Here is a 20,676-nt window from a genome sequence, read left to right on the forward strand (position 1 = left end):
ATGCCACAGAGATGTGACCAAGGAGGTACGTCACAGGCAGGATCTGTGGAAAATAAGGTGACAAATATCTCTGCTGGAACATAAACCCTACAAAGTTAGGTAGTAGGACAAAGGAGTAGTAGGCTCAGACAGGTCAGCCCACGTCACTGAGGCACTCCAGAACAGTGTCAAGTGGCTGAAAAGGATTTGGAGTTGCAGCCTCCAGCAAGACAGGCCATACAGACCAACACAGTCGAGGGTATTTCAGCAAGGGGGTCCTTTAATGCAGTTGCTTCTGCCTTATTTAAACCATTTTGGTTTTTGGTGCACTTTAAAAACACGAAATCAAAGGTGGACTGAGGCAGTACCCCCTCCCTTGCACCAATGGACATATTTCTCTCAACACAATTCCACCAAACATCTGCCCAAAAGACTCTCCCAGCTTTCTCCCAGGCCTGCCTCCCCACACATGCTGGTCCGAAGCCTGCAGGCTTCTCACACCGGGCTTCCTTTGGGGAAAGGCAAGAGTGGGTTTCTGTCAGTCCCTTTGCTTGCTTCAACATCCTCTGTTTTCAGCCACTCCATCTTCTGTTTGTGTTGCTGCACAGCATCAGCTACCCGGGCATCGATCATGGCCTCTGTAAGAACACCGTCCTCCGATGCATACGCTGCAGCCTGGAGAGGCAAAGGCAGAAGCGACATAAGTTAGTGATGGCAACTCCTAGGACCAGCGAAGTGGTACCCAGAGCAATCTGGCCTATCGCCATCAGAAAGGTTTTCCTTGATGCAGTTGTACCAGGGACTGAAACACACCAACTGCCCAAGCACAGAGAAGCGTTCACAGCTACGCTAAAGCCTTTGTCTCTGAGCTAGTAACAAGCACCTTCGCCTACCTGCCTCTGACTTCCCGGGAGGAGAATCTTTGCGTTTGGAAGAGACAGGGCCACAGGTTCCTAATGCTGAACACTGCCGGTATGGTTAGGCTGAAGTCACACTTCGCTTGTTTAAATTTCCTCTCCTGCTTTAAAAGTGCTGCACGTATGAAGGCAATAAGGTAAAGAGTAATAGGTGTATACGGTGATTGAATGACTCCATCCAAGACAACAGAAAATGTTTTCAACACTTACACAGGAGAACTGACATCAGTGCTAGAGTGAATATGGGCAATGTGGCATCTCTACAGTGATGTCCAATGCGTACTAACCTTGCTCTTCTGTGTTCTGCTAGGAATCTCCCCTGCGTCACTTCTGTGCCAGCTCAGCTCCTACCCCATACCCATCTTCCCGTGGGACATTCCCTTTTCTCCCTCCTCCATTCATACCCCAACTCCTGACTCTTCACCTCTGCTTGGTAAACTAACACTTGGTCCTGCGGCTACTTGGATAGGCGGTTACAAATTTGATTACAGTTCCTTGCAGAAAGGGCTGGAAACTACTGACATCCTTACCAAACATCCCACAATATTTCTGGTGGCAGCTTAGGACCACCCTTAGACTGGGTGCCATGTCTCTTCAGCTGCAGCGAAAGGATTGTTACTTTTGTCCTAGGACAGCTAGGACTCCACTGCTGGACATTTTGCAGATGACAACACGAGCAGCCGTACCCTCCAAGGAAGGGAAGGATGCTTACACTGTTAGCTGTACCCATCTCCAAGGTAACAAACCAACTCTAAGCTACAGATTTCTAAATCTGGTTACTCCCTATGCAAGCGCTCCTGCATGCGGCTCAGCACCGTGGCTCCCTGTACAGCTACGCGAGCGAGGGAGCTTGACACTGATCGGGGTGGGATGCCCTCCAGCTTCTCACACCCATGTCACCTGCCCCAAAGAGTCCCAAACTTTAGCTCACACAGTGCTCTCCTTCCACTGAGCCATCACATCATGGATTGTCACATGCCAGCCCTTCTGTCTGCAGGGTGTTCCCCAAGGTCCCAGTTTGGAATACAAATGCTGGCTTTCATGACAGGCTGAAGTGTGCTTCTAAGGTATTACATACAGGCTCCATAAATCATCAGCGGTGCAAAACATCAGTTATACCATGTGCAACAAGGTTTACTGCAAAAGCGCCACAGAAAGAAGTTATGGTGCGATCAGTTTCTGCACCCACTGTCCAACGATGCCTGGGGTTTGTCTTCTGTCCCACCAAGTAAGCTGCTGCACCGCGCAGTATCATCACAGCGCTGACTAGCCCACTACAGTAGATCATACCTGCCTATGAGATTGGTGCTACCTCACTGCAGGAAGGATAATTATTTCAAGAAATGAGCAATAGGTTACCCAAGTTGGTGTCCAGCCTCATCTAGCCTGCTTTCCAGCCCTTACTTGGTAGCCCTTTTTGGAGAACCTGTCAGATCACAAGAGGTCTCGCTGCACAAACCACATGTAACCACAGAGCTGGCAGGCGCTGATTTTTGCTGCAAGAAGCGCCAACACAAATCCTTCCCTGCGCAAAGCCTTTGTAATCCTACCTTAAGGCAGGAGTGACAAGTGAGGCTAATGCTCATACTTCAAGTTAGGAGTAAACACTGGTTGCAGGCAAGGACTGCAGAGGGATAGATGGTCTGCAAATAGAGAATTCACTTTGCATAAAGGCACCCGTGCTCTGTAGTCGACACCTGAGCAGGAGGCACCCTGAACACAGCGAGGCAGCTACTGCCCACAACCACCAGCAGAGCCCTGCACCCATAAGCTGCCTGCTGCCACAACTATTCATACAACATGTATCACGACATGACCCGTCTTCTCTCACTGCTCTAAGACAGGCAGAGTGGAAAGGTTCTGTTCAGTTGAAGTCTCCTCTCTGTAGATATCTCTCACTCCCATAACCCACCCATTCCCCCCTCTTTTTATTTTTTTTTCATTTTTTAAAATATTTTTTTTGCAGGATATGATTGGGGACTCAAAGCTCAAACAAGCCAGCATCCTTTTGTCAATGCAGCCCTCCAGCCAGGAGGATTTCGTGGTTTAAAATGGAGTAAGTGCTTTCCTGGGATGTGCGTTATGTGCCTCCACAGAATAGAGAGGATGTTTTCCCTTCCTCCCTGCTACTGCATAGACCATAAATTCAACTGTGGAAACTCCTGCAAAGCTGTGCAGTTCACGCTCTGTTGATTTTCTCAATGACTTTCTATTTATAGAAAGCCTCAGGCCCTAGCTGTCAAGAAAGCAAATGGGAGAAGCAGCTGTCCCTTCTGGGAGTAGCTTGCACACACACAAAAGTGGTACTGAGCTTCATTTATATGCATACCTCTGCCTTCCTTCTGCATGGTCAAATTTTAACCCATTTTTTCCAGCGCAACTATTCCTGTTTTACAACTCAAATCCAATTATGAAATAATCTGAACACAAAATATTCAGGGGACAAGTAGAGGAATGGAGCACAGATGACCAGTCCAGCCCAGATGACCTAATATTTCATTTCAGCCAAGAACCATGGTTTATTTTAACTTGGCCAAACTAATCTGTATCTTTTGAATCACATTTACAATGAAAACAGCCTGCTCAAACCCCCAAAACACAAGCACCCCCCACCCCCCACTTACTTATAATGTCCTTCAGCACAACCACTACAGAAATGTTAAATTCTTCCCATAACCTGGTCAGGCAGATGATACTTTTAAAATATAAAAAGGGTTCAGGGAGCAAAAAGGTATTTATGTCAGTGGCACAAAAGGCAAAGAAATGATAGGAAGCTCACCTCTGTCATTAACACTGGGACATAAAACTCCTGGGAATTCTCTTGAAGTGTTGCCAGAACCATTTTCTAGAGACTACAGCTTGGAATAGCGAAAGGTTGCTTTTTTGACATTTTATTCAAAGCATATCAATAGGTTTAAGTACAGCATGCAGAACTAGAAAGTCTGCATGTTACTATAAACAGATCTGAAGGGAATTTTGAAGTGTATAAATGCATCTAATCCATGCTGTACTCATGAAGGATTAGATATGAGGAATGGAAAAGCACAAGGACAAAAACGAATGCTCAGCCTTCTGCAGAACAGATTAGAGTGCATTTCTAGCATGCAGACTATTAGCTGTGCCAGACAGCACAATTTTTCCCAGTGCTAGAGGTTACACCCTCTGCTTTCCTGCACCTTATTTTTGCTGTTTGGTAAATTCAGGACAAACTCAGCCAGACTGGAACAACAGTGAACTAGAACTCCATGTAGATGACAGCCAAGCAATTTCAAGACCAGCTTTATAGGGGAATTAATTCTATGAAAGCTGCAGCTATCGCTCAGGCTTAACAGAGATGTTTTTGTTAAAAGCAATATTGGCAGAACTGGCAAGGGAGACACCTTGGTTTTCCCTTTTCTCAGCTCTTCCTGCCCTTCATCTTCTCAACTTGTACATCATCTCAAACTCTTCCTGCCTATGTTGTTAACCTGACATAATGCTTTGTGTGGAGGGGGGGGGGGGGGAAAACCAACTGCAAGTAGAAAACTGAGTAGGAAATCCAGATGTTCACCTTAACTAGTGTCACAAGAGGCTCCCTAAACCCTCAGGTTAAGTCCTTTTATAGCTTCCTTATAGCTCCGCACATCCAAGGGAGACAAAATTGTACCTTGCAAACTGATTAAAATTCAGGTGGGTGTTCACAAAGGTGCTGCTCACATCAGGTCACTTCCCAGATCAGCCATCTTTGGCAAGCAGCACCCTGAAGCAGAAGTTCAGTCATACAGGAGTTTAAAAGATGACCAGATCAAGAGTTAACAGTCCTGTCCGTAGTATACAACCACCTTACAGCTGTTGCATCCAGCTGAGGAAAGCGTGACAAGCATTTTCTTGAGCCAGTTACGTGGGTTTGCATAGCCCTGACACACCCCAGATTGCCCAGACACCAGCGCAGCTATGCAGTTAACTTGTCTTGCCAAGCTATTTTTAATTCTGATCAGCTCCCTGACCCAGTTCGTAGTACAGCCATACACAGAGGTGTACCAGCACAGTGGAAATGCCTGATAGGAGAGCGCATTGTATCAGCTACAGAGCTACCTATAACGAGCAGTTAGAGCCGACCCAGGCCCCAAAACACCAATACCATTCAAGATCAACTTGGGTTAAGAGGCCTTAAAACATCTGCTGGCAGAAAAGCTTTTAACCACAGCTACTGAAGCGCTAGGAAAAAACAAAAGGCAGGTGTTAATACATCTTGCCACAGACAAAAGTCAGCGAGCCAAACCCAGCAGACATGCAGCCTTCTGTAAAACTCTAGCCAAGCGCCAGCCAGTTACAGCTCCAACCTCCGTGACCCAAGGACTGAAAAAGGATCCTGCAGCAGCACTTCGGATCAGCAGCTCTGGCAGGCAGCTCCCAGGGCAGTGTCCCATACAGAAATCTTACCCCTGTTCGGACGCCCTCACAAACCTGCTAGTGAACTGTATCCACCCAGCCATCTCCCAAGGAAAGAAGTCCCTGTGCCTGGCCACTAGCTGCAAAAAGCCTGTGCTATTTTAACACTGACCATGACACATCACGCTTCCTTTCCTGATCAAAAAGGGTAAAATATGAAGTCCCCTGTTCCAGAACACCAACAACTTTGATTTTGACACAGATGAAGCTTCTTGCAGCTTCAAGCAATTCATAGCGTTTTGCCCATCCTCTCCTGCATTTTTTTTTTTTTTAAAGCCCTTTGACTGTTTTATGACAGCAGAAAGGAACATAACCTCCTGCTGCAATTTTACGTAGAACCTTGTTAATAGTTCTGGTGCTATAAGGTACATTTTAAAATAAGCAATCAGAGCAACAACACTAAGGAATTAGTCACCCCCACCTTTCCCTTCCTTCAAGATCACTTAAAGGATAAATGATAAAAACCGAGGTCATTCCCAGGGAGTAATGACAAGCTAGGAGATAAAGGGTGATAAAAAGCAAAGCTGATAAAAAGCAAAGGGTCATTTTTATTTTTTTTTTTTTTTTTTTTTTTTTTTTTTGTTACAGGAAATGCCTGGCAGCAAAGCCTTCCACATACATGGGTAGCGAGGTTCTCTTCTAAACAAAGAGAAACAAAGAAGTTAGATGACAGTTAGTGGTCTGCTTTCTCTCCCACGTCACCATCACTGAGTTTAGGTCTTTATCCTGGGTTTCAGAATCAGAAGCCCACAAAAAGTATTGGAAGACATGAAGCCATGATCTGCTGGCTCTGTGAAAGGCAGAATGGCCCAGATTCTGGTCCTTCCTTCAACCTGTCAGCTCTCCAGCATGGTGTCTGACCACGTGCTAACCGGTCACCCTGGCAGGCCACCTAACACCCATCAACACGGGCCACATCTCGCAGTCTCAAATACTTGTCAAGCATCTTGCTAAGCTTCTTGACTGAACTGGTAACAGTACTAATCCGGTATGTTTTCAGGCAGTTAGAGAACAGAAGCAAGTTAAAAATAAAGCTTTATATACATCTTCGGATGACAGCACATGTTTTGAAATATCTTTTGAGAACACAAAATTCACATACTAAAATTAACCAGCTGTGTGCTAACATACAAAGAATAAAATAAGGACTAACAGCACTCAAACGGCTGCTCTGGACCTCAATTCATGAATCCTGCAGTTCAATAGGTTAGAAAGGATAAATACCTCCTCTACCTTAAAAAGGCAAAAAAATTGGAGGAGAAATGAAATGCCCAAACTTTATAAAATGTTTGTGAACGGCTAAACTAAATTACAAAACCCAAGCAACAAACAACTTTGGTTTTACAATACCTGAAAGAAAGCTGACATTAGTAAGTTACACGACATACAATTTGGAGCACATTCCTTAAACTGATATTACTAGGTTAGTTTATATATACACAATCTAGTAGAAAACCAGCAGCTGTGACAAAACAAGGTGAAACCTGATTAAAAAAAGTGCTTAAGGTTGCTGAGCATGTGAACAACTGTACTCAAAGTGACTGCATTTCTTACTTCTATATAGGTGCCATGCACATAGAAGTACCTAGGCTTTTCAGCTCCATTTTCCAGTTAGTTTAGTTCCTTCCATTACTTAAGTTGTGTTAAAAAAGTGTTTAGAACAAAGCAGGTCAGAAGGATGTTTTAGTGTCCTAAAGCTGTCATACCTATGGCCAACAACGTCAGGCACCTCTTCTGTTGAGCTTCTTGAGCTGGAACGTGAGCAATGGCCAGCATAATTTACCTAAACCCATTCCTAATTCACCTGCTGTACTTAAATTCAGTAAGGCCTTTCCCATTAGCGATTATAAAAAACTGTTCCTACTTACAAGACAAGGAATTACACAGATATTGACACCTGCCCCAGAGCTAGCAGCATTCTTAGTACCACCATATGGACATAATGAAACTTCTACAGTGAGACTAAGATCTGAGACTCCAAGACCAAAGACAAAAACCTTCCAGAAAGGGAAAATGAACCAAGAAGCCCAGTGATCAAAGCCTTAATTACCTGCCATGCCACAGCAAGCTGAGAGATCTCTCGGCCAGACATACCCTCTGTCAACCTCGCAATCTCTGAGCATTTTTTCCCATAGTCAAACTGGGCCAGCTTCAAACGTCTAAAAAGCAGAAGAACAAGGATTAGTTTACAGGTAGCCACATGACAGGGCAGAAGGGTGAGGGAGTCAGAGACGGGCTTTGTAAAGAGCAACACTTACAATGAAATCAAAGATCAGATTGGATCAATCTCTGTAGAAAGATCCAGTCTGAATAGAGAAGTTGTTCTCCTGGGCCCAGAAGCCTGATTTTGTGGCACAAAAACGTACGTACCTGGATTAAGACCAAGAAAGTGCAAGACTGCACAGCTCACAAGGAAGCAAGTCACTTGGTCTGATTTGTCTCTGTTAAGCCAAGCAAAGACAAGTGCTTGGATATGAGGAGTTCCAACAGTGTTCCTACTTGCATTACTGCCTCCAGTGCAGTAACTGGTCTCCTAAATTTTAAGGGCACAACAAACCACGGCACGAAATTCTAGGATGGCATCTCATCCCGTAACAGGACAGCAAGAGGCACCTCTCCAAGTCTTATCTGTACTACTTGTTTAAAGTGAGTTTATAGATGGCGTGACAGAACACACAGAAAAGGAGGTGAAGGAAAAACAATAAAAGAAAGAGAATCCTGTACGGTGGGAGAGTTCTGCGGGGATACTCACTGTTTACCCTCTGTGGCTGGCTTCAAGACGTGCCTATCAAAATACATTCTCACAAGCCGCTCCCGTTCTTCTAGCTGAGGAAGATCAAAGTTCACCATTTCATCTATTCGGTCATTGATAGCCCAGTCAAACTGCTCAGGCTGGTTGCTTGCTAAAACAAGCATGAACCTGGAAGTACGAAACAACAGAGGAAAGACTGAAAACCCCATAAAAATAACATTAAAAATCAATGAACCAGTCTGAACATTGGGAACTGCCATGGCCAGTATCAAAGGCATTTCATCACCTGCCATGTCTAAAGATTCCTTAGAAACAGCTTTGTAACAGCATTTCCAGCGACATACTAAAATGCAGTGCAGTTTAAGCTACTGTGAACTGAAACGCATTTGGCTCAGTACTTCGGCTTCCAACATCAGCCTTCCCCAGCCTACCCTTGCAATGGAAGCCTCATTTATCACTTTATCCACAATTTCCCTCAAGTCAGGAATGTCACAAACATTTAGCAAGAGTACAACCTCCCAGAGACCTCTAAATCTGAAACCTCACGACAAGGCTGGACAACATGGAGAGACGTTCTCTGGCACATACATATCTCCAGTTTAAATCCCAGTTTGGGGAACTGACTTCAAGCTGCTGACTGCACCAGCACCCTAGAATCATGAGGGGCAGTCTTAGTCCTGCTCTGAAGGTAGCTGTCGAAGCGAAAGCCAACAGCAATACTGAAGCCTCAGCCTGCTCAATGAGCTGCAGAGCATTGAATGGACTCATCCTACCCCGAGAACAAGGGGAGCGTACCACTGCAGGGTCTGCGTACACAACGGTCATTCTGCAGCTGGAAAAAGCTGACTGGTTTCCTTCAAGGAGGTCTGACAACACATTCCTGCTACCAACTAAATGTGTGCAGAAGGAGATGCATTCACAATTGGTACCATAAAACAAAGCTGGTTTGTTTTACCAAGTTTTGCTCCATGGACAGATGTGCCAGCTTCCAGGTCCTGCTCTCTCATGCAGCATTCTGAAGCCAGAAGCCTTTTCTTTTGCTTTTTAACGGTGCTTCCTCCCCTTGCCAGTTCTACTTTAATGGTTTAATTGATGATACTAGCTTAACAGTGCATTATAATTTGAAATGGGCTTTTAACCACAGCTATTGGAATATTGACATTCTTGCAGTCTATTTAAATCCTAGTCTACTGGGTGCCGTGTTCTCGGCTGTCATATCTGACAGTAACTTTGCCAACCCAAGAGCCACACAGGCGTGAAACTGTTCCTTTTCGACCAACAAGGACTTCCCCCAAAACCCTGCAGAAACACAGCTTGAATAAAGGACTGACACACAACTTGATATTCATGCCTTTTCTACCATGAAAGCGATATAAATGAGCAAGAGATGCAGGCACAGTCAGTTACCCAGCAAGAAGACTCAGAAAGTTCTTTGGGAGGAAAGTTTAAGGCACCAGTTCACAATACTTGGCTATGTTGATAACAATTCACTGGTAAAGTAACAGTACTCCTCAGGGTCTCACCAAAACAGCTACATTTACACGCACTATTAGACATTCAAGTAAACTCCAGCTCACGGATACAGGGCTCCTTATTGCCCCAAGCAGCAATAAAGCTATTCAGAAGTAAAAAACAGTGTGTGAATCACAAGGACGTGTTCAGTCTCCTAGCACGGCTCACAGCTTAAATTAGGGTTGAATTCAACATCTGACAAAACGACAGCCCGATTGTTTTGAGCGGAGGCACAGCACCCACCAAGCAAGCCCAGAGCTCTGCTAAGGCGATTTAACATCAGGGGGAAGAACTGTCCCCTCACCACCCCCCACCAGTCACTCCCTTGCAGTGCAATTTTCAATCCGGTCAAAAACATAACTTAGCCACATCCACGGCGATGAAGACATTACAAGTCTGGAAAAAAAGACTACTTCCCAGAAAAAAGGGAACCATCTAAAGCTGGAACATACACGCTATTATTCTTTATTAATAAAGTTCTACAGTTCCACCTAAACATCTTCAGCATCTTTGCAGGTACAGGGCAACAGACATTTTTAGACATCATCTAGGAGCTCAGGATATCTACATTTTTCACCTTGGAAAACTATTTTTATCTTAAGCACCGTTTGCTCTGGGTCCCACAGAACATATGTATTTAGCCAATATATATTTCTTCTCCTAAACAGTAGTACAACATTGTTTAACAATACTCAACTTGGCATTTATAGTGCAATTCTATGTACCATTTCAGAAGACACTTGCTATGATCCCAAAGAGAAAACCAAGGATCTTGCAAGGTTCTTGCAGGCTCAACAGCAAGCTATTAAATTCAGAAGGGCACACCTTTCAAGGCACCTCCCCGTGACAAATAAAGGTACATACAAGCAACTAACAGTTACTGCATTGGTTTTAACGAGTTCAAGAGAGACCCCAAGGACAGAAAATGCCCCGCTGTTGTCCTGTGAACAATGACCTTCTAGAATATTTATTTCAATGTCATGAGGTTACTCTAACAGGTGTTTCATTACAACCTTACTAAGGGAGCAGTTCATCACTGAGAAACTCACCTTCCCACAGACAGAGACAGCTTTTCTTGGCTCAATTTCTTTGTAAAAGAATTTTAACAACTAAGTAAAGTTCACACGCAAAAAAACCCAACAAAACAAATTAAAGACTATTTGAAAAAAGTCAAGGAAAGGTCACCTCTCTTATGAGAGCCAGGAAATGGCTCGTGTTAAACTGAGCAGTGCTCTGCAGAAAGTTCGCATCAGCGTGATGAAATAAACATGGATGGATTGGCCATGAAATTCACACAGATGCACACATCTGTCAAGCCAGCCCTGCCATCAGCTGTGCTTAGTAAATCTATTAGCAGCCACGAAGGAAACAGCTCAGGGATTCCTACACTGGCGCACAATGCTGCACGCGGCCATATTGAGCAGACAGCTCATGCCAAAGAAATGGAGTGGGATTTATGCTCGTTTGCCTGAAGTTTCAAACCCACCCCCACCACACACACACACACACAACACAGGAAAGGCCACGAAAGCACTGGAGAGAAAGAGCAGCTCAAAGCAGCAGCAGCAGCTGAAGCAGTTTTAAAGAGATCATGAAACATCAAGCCAATATCAACCCCGCATTCTCTTTTGCGGTCCTGATTTTCACGGGCCCAATTCTATCCTTGTATAAATAACAGTAACTTACAAAGAAAGAAAATATACTCATTAAAACAATCAAGATTACCAAGTACATCCCTGTTTCAGGAAACAATCTCCCTACAGTGCTGGAAGGGAGCCTCACACCGTATGGATGACATATAAAGGGAACTGCTCGCCACCACGTATCATATGTAAGGGAATTGTAGTCCTGAAGGGCAGTTCAGTTTTGCACATCTGTTAATGTGGGCCAAACGAACACCCTTTTTACCAGCACTGATCTCTACCCTGTGTACAGCCCTTTTGAGTTCTAATTCCCAGGAAAAGATAAAGCACAAGCAAGCTACATTCAGTATATGAACTGAAAAGGGGATATTCTACACAGATTTTTTCAGCTCCTTAGTAGCACAATTTCCAACTTCAATTTGCACACCACAGACTCTTTACAGACTTTCCTCAATTCAGCAAAATACCAACTGCTGTAAAGGCTGAAACTGAATACTTACTTGTTGCTGTGCTGCCCCGTTCTGTGCAGAAATGCATTTAGAGTTGCTCTGAGATCCTCACTGATTTTCTCCTGCAAAGATGAAATCCAAAAGAAGATCAGCTGCTTAAGACAGGTCACAGCTTTAAGCAGCATTATTGATGAAGCCAGTTCTGTTATTGTCAAGCATTATAGTAGAATCCAAAGCACTGTAATACCTTGGAAAAAAAGGATCAATTTATATGCTGAGGAAAAAGGTTAAGAATTAAAGCTTCCAGCAGAGATTAAGTATTTACCCGCAGACATTCAGTGATCCTTGTGGTTTCAAACCCAAGGTTCTAACCTTTGACCTACGTGGCTTTCCCTGCTCAACACCATTTTAGCTGGGAAGTCCAATAAGATACGTACAGGAAAATAAGTCACAGCAGAGGCTTCACTTCACATATTCAAAATAATCTGCTAGGGATAGCTCTTTAAATAGACCATTGGGATTCAAGTAGCAGGTCCAGGTTCAAAATACAGTACAGTGACTTCAAAAACATAAATCATTCGTATGGGGGAAGACGCTAGTGTAGCTTTGTTAATATAGTGAAAAGCAGTTCTGTTATGAAAACTCCCAAGATACGTATCTGTCGGGACAAAAAACCAAACCCTGCAGCAGGATACCAGCTCTGCAGCGTGAACAATCTTCTCCTGTTTTCAAAATATGCCTTTCTTTCCTACTGCCCAGTCACCTGCAAAACCTCCAAAAAGATTGTCAACCATCTTTTGCAAGGAGGAATTCTCAAGTCAGTCTTGAGATGCTCATTCCATTTGGCTGCAAGATGCTAATTTCTTGTCTCTGCATCACTTATTTAATTAGGTGAGTATAAGGCACCTGCCAGTTTTAATCTTTTGCTGGTTGAAGCTACTTAATCAGGTTAAACAAGAAGGCTGTTGGCTGACTAACTCTGCAGCATGCAGAGATAACAGACACAGAGGAAGCACTTACCGTTGCCCTCTTCCGCAAAAATGCATCCGCTTCATCCACGAATAGCAAGAGCCTGCGAAATGAAAGCACTATACAGTAACAGGTAAGTGAGGCTCAAATGGCTCAAGGATTCTCTTGTCCCACTGCCAGGCACCCCTAACTATGACCAGTTGTAAACCCAAAGGATTACACAAGCAAATTCCTTTCTCAAGGCAACGCTTCTCAGCTGAGCCACAGCAACTTTTCTGTTGCACACACTTGGCCCACCCCAACAGTTAAAACTAGTTATTAGCTTAAGACACCTTATGACTTAAATCTGACTCCACGCCCCTGGAGTTTTGTTTTCTGCTATTCAGATTTTTTTTAAATAAAGATGGGAGTTTTCACAGGCATGGTATGGCAAGGGGCTTGTATCTAGCCATGTTAGCATGCTGCTGCCAAGTTGGAAGAGATCTTTTAGATTGTAGAGTTGAAACTTGGACCTGCTCCCTATGTTTCTGAGAGTGCTTACTTTATACTTCGAGAAACGTGTGCAAGGGCACAAGACAGCTACACAAACATACAAGAAACCTTGGTGACAATGGCATTTTCCTGCCATTTTTTTTTCTCCTTATACCATTCTGAAACCTCAAACCAGAGTCCTCCCCTGCAACTTGCTTTGTTATTTTGTGGGGTTTTTCCTTTCCAAACCACACTAGCAGTAATGTAACGGTTTTACTACCTGTGGAGAAGTGAATTAATAAAGTCAATGAATAATTCACAAAAATAAATTCACTTATAACCCAAGGGTAGTGCTCTTCCCAAGAGACAGAGTGCATAAAGATGCTTATCAATAACAGAACCAAGTTGCTCATAAAGCTGTCACAACTTTTATTACCTTCTTGCCTAGCTTCAAAACCAGCTTTCTTTCAAGGGATTTCAGGGCCTATTAACATCTTTTACTCAACTCCAGCTTTTCTGAAAATATTCTCAGCTACAGTTTCTGCAGAGAAGAGTCTTCTATCACAACGGCTTTCAGCTAATAAAGGCAACACAGTACAACAACAGCTAACATTGTTGGATATCCAGAATAAAACCTTCAATGTTACTGGAGGTTAAAATATTGATGTATATGGACACATGTAACTTCTGATCATGACTTTTGTAAGATGTCTATCTGAAGTGTATGAAGTTCAAACGCACCAAAGTTTTTGGGGACAGAGAATAAATTCAGACCCAAGCAGCGCTGTGGAAGAGAAACCTTTAGTGGAAGCATCCAGCAGTCTTCATCCATCTCTCTTCCAACTTTTTCTAATCTCACTTAAATTTTTACACATTTCCTTCTCTATCGCCTCAGGGTAGGAGAAGCTTAAAGCGTTCAAATCCTTAGGACATTGACTCTGCATATTTTTGGTTGGTTTTTTTAAAGGGGAAATAGAAACATTAAGAAGATGAATGCATCAAGGATCAAAACAGACACTGCGAGACGATGTCCTATCTAAAGTAATCAAAGAACACATAAATCACTAGTTAGCCACATTTACGGAAGACCTGCAATCAAAACCGCACAAAACCCAAACTGACACCCACTGCTAGTTCTGTATTGAGTTTTAATATCCTGGCTGGACAAGCAACTTCTTAGCTACCTCTGCACTGCAAAAATCCATTTATACTAGTACGAAAAAATTAACTAGACACTTTTACAAATCAGGGAGTCAAGGTTTAGCCTCAACACAAATGCTTTTATGCAGATAAAAGTTTGCTTTTAAAGGTGGCTGAAAAAGCACAGTAGTTTGTGACTTCTACACTTATCTAATGTCAATGCTTTGAGCACCTGTCTCCCCTTACTCTTTTATTTCTTACTCTTCACTGCTTCTGCTTGAGACTCAAAAGTAAACAAGAAGCTGAATCAAAACATTATCAGAGTCTAAAATCTGAGCAATCACAACAGGGAACATAATATCCAGAGAGCGTAACACCTGGTTGCACCTCCATTCATACTCAGTCTTCTAATTACTGCCAGAAAACTAATCACTCTGAAAGAAACGTGTCCCAGCCTTCGAGTGGACAGTACCTCTCTACCTGCCTGGTGAGATCTGCGGAGAGTCAAGCTATGACTGATCTGAAGTAAACAAGAAGAGTTTGAGGGAGCAAAAGCTTTCAGCCCTTTAAATATTACCGAGCAGCCAGAATTCACCCTTTCTAGGAAAACTTCAGGAGATGTTATACCTGGTCAGTGCTACCTCATCAGTGTGAGAGTATCACTCCATAACAACCAGAGATGAGGGGTCCGAACTACATCGTTGCAGCGACTTTGAGCAAGAAACAAAATTCAGGATTCAGAGGAACCTCTACTTACCCTCTCCTACTGGTGTTTGCCCAGTCGAAGAGTTTATGCATGGCAGTAACTCCTTCCCGCCCCATAGGGGCAACATCACCACCTGTCATGATGGCATAATCCATGCCCGAGTGCACAGCTAATTTCTGGAAGGAAACCAAACCAGTCAGTTAAGCACTCCTTCACTGCAATACCAGGGAAGGTGAGAAGGGAAATACAAGTAGTTTAGTCCTATCAGCACATTTATTTGCAGAGGGCGAGTATGCTCTTCGAGAAGAGAGTACTTCTTTAGGCACTTCAGGACAGTTTTTAGCATTGCTCGGAATGGGAAGGAAAAAAGGAAGTTTAGCCTTGCGGCAACGCATGAAATTTAATGCTAGAAGGCACTGCTGAGAGTGCTTAGACCTTCACCTTTAACTTGTGTGTTGTTTATTTCTTCCACTGTTTCCTTCGTGGTCTAGTTTATTAACAGGGTTCTATTCTCTATTAGACACTTAACTGATAGGACTCAAAATTTTATTTGTTTACAAAAAGATAAAAGCCTGGAATTAAATGGTCAGTGAACCCAATGAGTATTCAGACAAAATAACAGAATATGCCCCTTTTGTGTTTTAACACCTGCCACAACTCATTGGTCTGGTGGCTACTAAGCAAAGGGTTTTAATAAAGCTCCTAGGGCATGCTGGAAATACCTCCCTTAAGCCTGCAGGTAAAAAAAAACCTAACAGAAAGCAAAACAAAACCCTCTGTGATTTTTCGCTAGGACAGAAAATGCAAGTCTATCCATAAAGCAAGTTTGACAGGACATAGCCAACATCAGCCAAGCACATCAGAAGAGCCTATGGCTTGCACTGACCAGTTTCCTTAGGCTGGCATGTCCCTGCAGGGCAGAATTACAGCGTTGGCAAAGCCTCCCCCTACTTCAGCCCAAACAGGCCTACCAAGAGCTATGAGACATTTTAATTAAGCTCCCAGCTTAAACCTGCTCTCCATCTCACCGCAACATCTTAGCACTGAATTAGCCCACAAATGCCTGGATCTGCAATGACAGACTTCGCTAGGATTTGAAGCCAGGAAGAGGGAAGATCTTTCTCTCCCCCGCCTCCGTTTCACAAAGCAGTTCACAAAGCAGCTACCAATTAAGCCCTGCCGTGGTGACAGACAGCAGGCTGTGTTAACGTGCCATGAGCTGACCCAGACCTGACTATTCAGTTCTGCCAAGTAAAGTCATCTGAATGTTAAAATGAACAAATCAGCCCAAGCAGATCAGCAACAGCCCCAGCAAAACATGCTCAGCTGAATCCAACCAATTATCTGCTGTGCAGCAGGAGGCTGGAAAAAAAGCTTTGCTCCATCCATTAAAACCACCCAGTTCCTGCTACTAACGTTTAGTGGTTTTTTTATCAGTCCAACAAAGCTGGAAGCTTTGACAGTCACATCCAAATGTGTTTACATCTGTCAAGAATCCTGTCATGCTGCATTACTACCATCACAGGCCTACACGTCTTTGCCCTGCAGGAGTCAGTGCGGTGGTCTTCCCTCTGACATGCCACCGTTTTGGAACGGCAGTAACAGCAATCTGTACTGTCACTGCCATTAACCCAAGTGCAGAAGTCACAGCTCAGAAAACCTGCTTTTTCTCAGCAAAAGCCAGCTTCCCTGCGTAATATTCTCTCCTCTCTAGAGCATAAAGGTGTCTCTCTTACATCCATCTTCCTTCTGACCCACTCCAAATCTTTTACAGCTACCACCAGCATCCCCTTGGAGTTTCTATGCTAATGGGGAAAAGCATTAAGAGGTAACTTCTGGACTGTTTAATAAACTTCTTCATCCATTGCCAATCACCTCACTCAGCTCTCACGTTTCTCCCTTCTTATGCTGTTGTTGTCGTCATTTCCTCGACCTGTCCCCCTCTACTGGCTTTAGAAATCCAGACTAGGTGGCATACCGTCAGAGCAGGCAGCAAAAAACTACCGGGACACGGGTTTAATGCATGGAGAGAGAAAAAACAAGAATTCAACTTGCATCAGCACGTCAAGTCTGCCACTGTTAAACAAGTATTTGAAACCTCAGATCTAGTGGACAAGCACTGAAAAGCAAGTCAAAAATCAAATCAACTCAAAAAAACCCAGATCCTGGTAGCGCATATGCCCAGCGAAGCCATACCTACCTCTTCTCTGCTCTGGGATTAGTAAGCAAGAGCGGGAAGACCCTATTCAGAAAAGTGCACGAAACTAACAGAGGTGGAAATGAGACAGCAGGCCGGCATTGCGATTTCACAGCTCACAGTTGCCAAGTGCCTCTTCCAGATGGAAGGGCTCTTCTGCCTACACTTAGTACCAGAACCCAAGCAACTGTAGTAATTTAGAGTTGAAGCAGGCTGCATGCCCTTTCCTCCCTTTCCAACAGACACATAAGCACACCATGTTTATGCAATACTACAGCAACAGATTTCAGATTAGGTTGGGTGCTTAGAGCCTGAAGTTTTCAGAGCACCCTGCAACATACAGGTTATCAGAATCTTGGCATGGCTTTACCTTGGCAAAGAGCGTCTTTCCAGTGCCAGGGGGACCGTACATAAGAATATTCCTGTATAGGCTTTTATTCTTTTTTGTATTTCTTGTTGCTATGGCAATGTCTCTCACACGTGCTTCTAACTGTGGCTGCAACAAAAGGGTTAAACTTAAGGAATAGAAAGTACCACGCGACCTGCATCTATCAGCTTCATAGGTGAGTACCAGGAAGAAGCAGGCAGCACTCCTAATGTCTCGAGCTTTTACACCTTAACTTCAGCTGGTTATTACTTTAGACCAGGGTCATTTCCCTTTCTAGGTCAGGATTTACTCAATTTGAAGTTCTGTCCACTTGGCTACTCATTTATAAGAAAAAGCAGCAGTGCGGGAAGCAGTGCAGTAACTATGGTAAGAACCAGTAACACCTGAAGATTCACCTCCTATTGGATGCCCTGGGAGGGATATGTCAAAAATAAGCAACTCTTTGCAATACTTCTTTCATAAGTCATAAATGTTCCTGTTCTTACTTATTACTGCATTTGTTGGGATCCTGAGAGAAAGCTATTCCTGCAGGAGCACTTTCTCTCAGCATCTTCAAGCAGTACTTAAGTTTGCCTGATATCCAGGAATCAAATTCAGAAGCAAATATAGAGTAGCAGCCCTAATTACCAAGTTAAGAACCATTCACAAAACAGGCAGATGCATACGCTGCTGCTTTTTTTTTTGGCCTACAAGCAGATCTAGGTCCAGTAATGTTTAACAGATTAGATGAGACAAGTGGAGCTCTGTATATTAACATGCAGACTGAAGAAAAAATGCGGCAGGGCAAGGAATGCACTAAGACTTCCAACTGCCTTGCACACAGGGAAAAAAGGTTAGTGTGCTTAATGCGTGTCACACTGAACACAGGAGCTTATTTACAGCCCCAAGGCTGCTGTCTCTCCAGAATTACTGGAATTACAGCTTTTGAAGCCAGCGTAAGGAAACGGCTGTATTATTTAGATTCCAAAGTCATCCCTTCACAGTCCAAGATCACAAAATAAGAGTACTCACACTGAGCACAACTCCTTCAAGGGCATCCTGAGCCTTGCTGGTAAGACGCTTACCAACCTAAAGAGGACAAATTCCATTACTGACACATAGAAATCAACCACAGTTTTGACAACTTACCTGGACAAAAAGGTCACACAAAATGACAACGAGCTCAGCCCACCTATGCTATCTCTAATAGTAGGTTTATTCACAGACCCATCTCTCTGCCTGACAGAAAGAGCTGCAAAAGGAGTTCTGCATCCTCATGGCAGAGTGCAACACAGAAACAAAGCTAAACCTTACCTTGATAGGATGCTTCAGTGCCTCCAGCACAGTAATGCGTGAGGTTTCTCTCACCAGGGAAGGTTTGCCCAAACGCGCTTCTATGTATCGCCCTGCTACTGCCGTGGCATTCTTGGCAGAGTAAACACCCACGGCCAGCAGGGTTAGACCTGCCACCTGCAAAGAGATGGGGGAAGGATTAGGAAAACACACTTGGCAAGGCAACGCTAATGTATGTAGCATGCCCAGTGGAGGGGAATTAAGATTCAGGACAAATGCTGACCAACAGGGAGTTATTTTTGGTAAGATGTTTTATCCCTGTTCAGACAGCCAAGGTCTTACACTCCCTATTCATAAGGCATTTAGCACTCTTGCATCTTGCAGTGTGAAATGCACAGAGGAAGCAGAAGCGACACATATAGGCATGCATCCGAAGTATGTATTCCCTGCCCAAAACGTGTGTGGCTTTTCAGACTTCTAACTCCATAGAGTACGTATTAAGACAAATAGGCACGAGGCTTTGCTACAAACTGGAGGTATAAGCATCCTATGAAAAACTAGGATCTCCCATAACACTGAAGCTTTAGCTTCCGGTGTTGTGAACAGAAGTGGTGTGGTTTGGTGGTAGTTTTTGGGGTTTTATTCCAGGTATTCTGTGAAGGCATGGAAGAATAAGCCCACATCAAGCAGGTGCTATCTGCCACACTACTCCTCACCCTACAAGAAACCGTACGCAGAATTAAAGATGCCAAGATAAACATCTGTTGTGGCTGCCACCAAGGTAGTACGCAGTAGGGAACAAAAAGGACCAGCTAGGGTACACCTGCTAAAGGTCTTGGTTCTGGCTTGACTATTCACAACAGGAAAACAGGTACTCAAAGAGGACCTTCAAAGCCAAAACCACCACCGGAATTATTGCTATTGCATTACAGACTGTTCTTTCAGAAACCCCAGAACATCAGTCATCCCCATCAATTTCCCAGTGAAGCAGAAAGTCTCCAGACTTCTCTGTGGTTTATAGCTGCTGCTCGGTTCAGCACTACGTTGGCTCATATTAAACCAAGAGCCCTGCAGGCAGCTTTTCCCACCATAGCTAGCTGGCAGAATAGACATGGAGCTGTGCTGACAACCCTAAAGACGCTCCAGGAAGTTGCTAAGAACATTTCAAGACAGGAGTTTAAAGCAAGACTTTACAGAAATCTTTAGCATGGATAGGACTGTTTCCTTAATTCTCAGAGACTGAAAGCACTGACCACTTTTATAAAACTTAAGGTACACAAACATAAGCCTCCAGGTTCCGGCTGTTTGTACTTATGGAGGCAAGTCAGTTGATTTACCAAAAGTCCTATTCACCTGAAAATACAAGGGAGCAAGGGGTATTACTTTTAAACTGAGAGGTGTCTGGGAAGAGGCCAACTGTTCCACACGGTTCTGCGTGCAAATAATCAGTTGTGTTCAGCTTATAGCTAGATGCCAATAATGCATGTCAGAGCAAGCCCAGATAGATAGAAGAACAAGCTGCAGCAATTGCTTTCGAAGTAAGCAGCCTTTTACTACAAGTACAAAACAAGGTCAAAAGCCTCAAGGGCATCAAGGATGGCACTGTTCAATAAACCATGAGACACCATCTGTTCACTTTCGCTCTGCTTAGACGTGTGACGTCACCTTTGCTTTGCATGGAAACATGCACGGTTCAGAACTGCAAGTTCCAAGATGCAAAGGGTAAGACAACCTCCACATCCAATTCAGTTCCGTTTACAGGGACTTTCGAACACAAAAAAAGAGGCTCCACCTTTTTGCAGCCTCCCTCTAAAAACAAGGTACCACGACAAATGATCTCATGCACTCTT

The 20,676-nt window shown here is 43.8% G+C and overlaps 1 protein-coding gene across 1 annotated transcript in view; it reads right to left on the reverse strand.

The window, feature by feature from the left end:
- Positions 1-239: 239 nt before the first annotated feature.
- Positions 240-20,676, reverse strand: part of LOC119144353 (ATPase family AAA domain-containing protein 3) — a 28,660-nt gene continuing 8,223 nt past the window's right edge. The window contains exons 8-16 of the mRNA XM_037379593.1: positions 18,848-19,003; positions 18,566-18,622; positions 17,537-17,662; positions 15,021-15,145; positions 12,704-12,755; positions 11,735-11,805; positions 8,080-8,247; positions 7,378-7,486; positions 240-654 (exon numbers count right to left, since the gene is read on the reverse strand). Coding sequence (XP_037235490.1) covers positions 475-654; positions 7,378-7,486; positions 8,080-8,247; positions 11,735-11,805; positions 12,704-12,755; positions 15,021-15,145; positions 17,537-17,662; positions 18,566-18,622; positions 18,848-19,003 — 1,044 coding nt within the window. The 3' untranslated portion in view covers positions 240-474. The remainder of the gene's footprint in view (positions 655-7,377; positions 7,487-8,079; positions 8,248-11,734; positions 11,806-12,703; positions 12,756-15,020; positions 15,146-17,536; positions 17,663-18,565; positions 18,623-18,847; positions 19,004-20,676) is intronic.

The sequence above is a fragment of the Falco rusticolus genome, chromosome 3, assembly GCF_015220075.1.
Source record: "Falco rusticolus isolate bFalRus1 chromosome 3, bFalRus1.pri, whole genome shotgun sequence".
NCBI classification, from domain to species: Eukaryota; Metazoa; Chordata; class Aves; order Falconiformes; family Falconidae; genus Falco; species Falco rusticolus.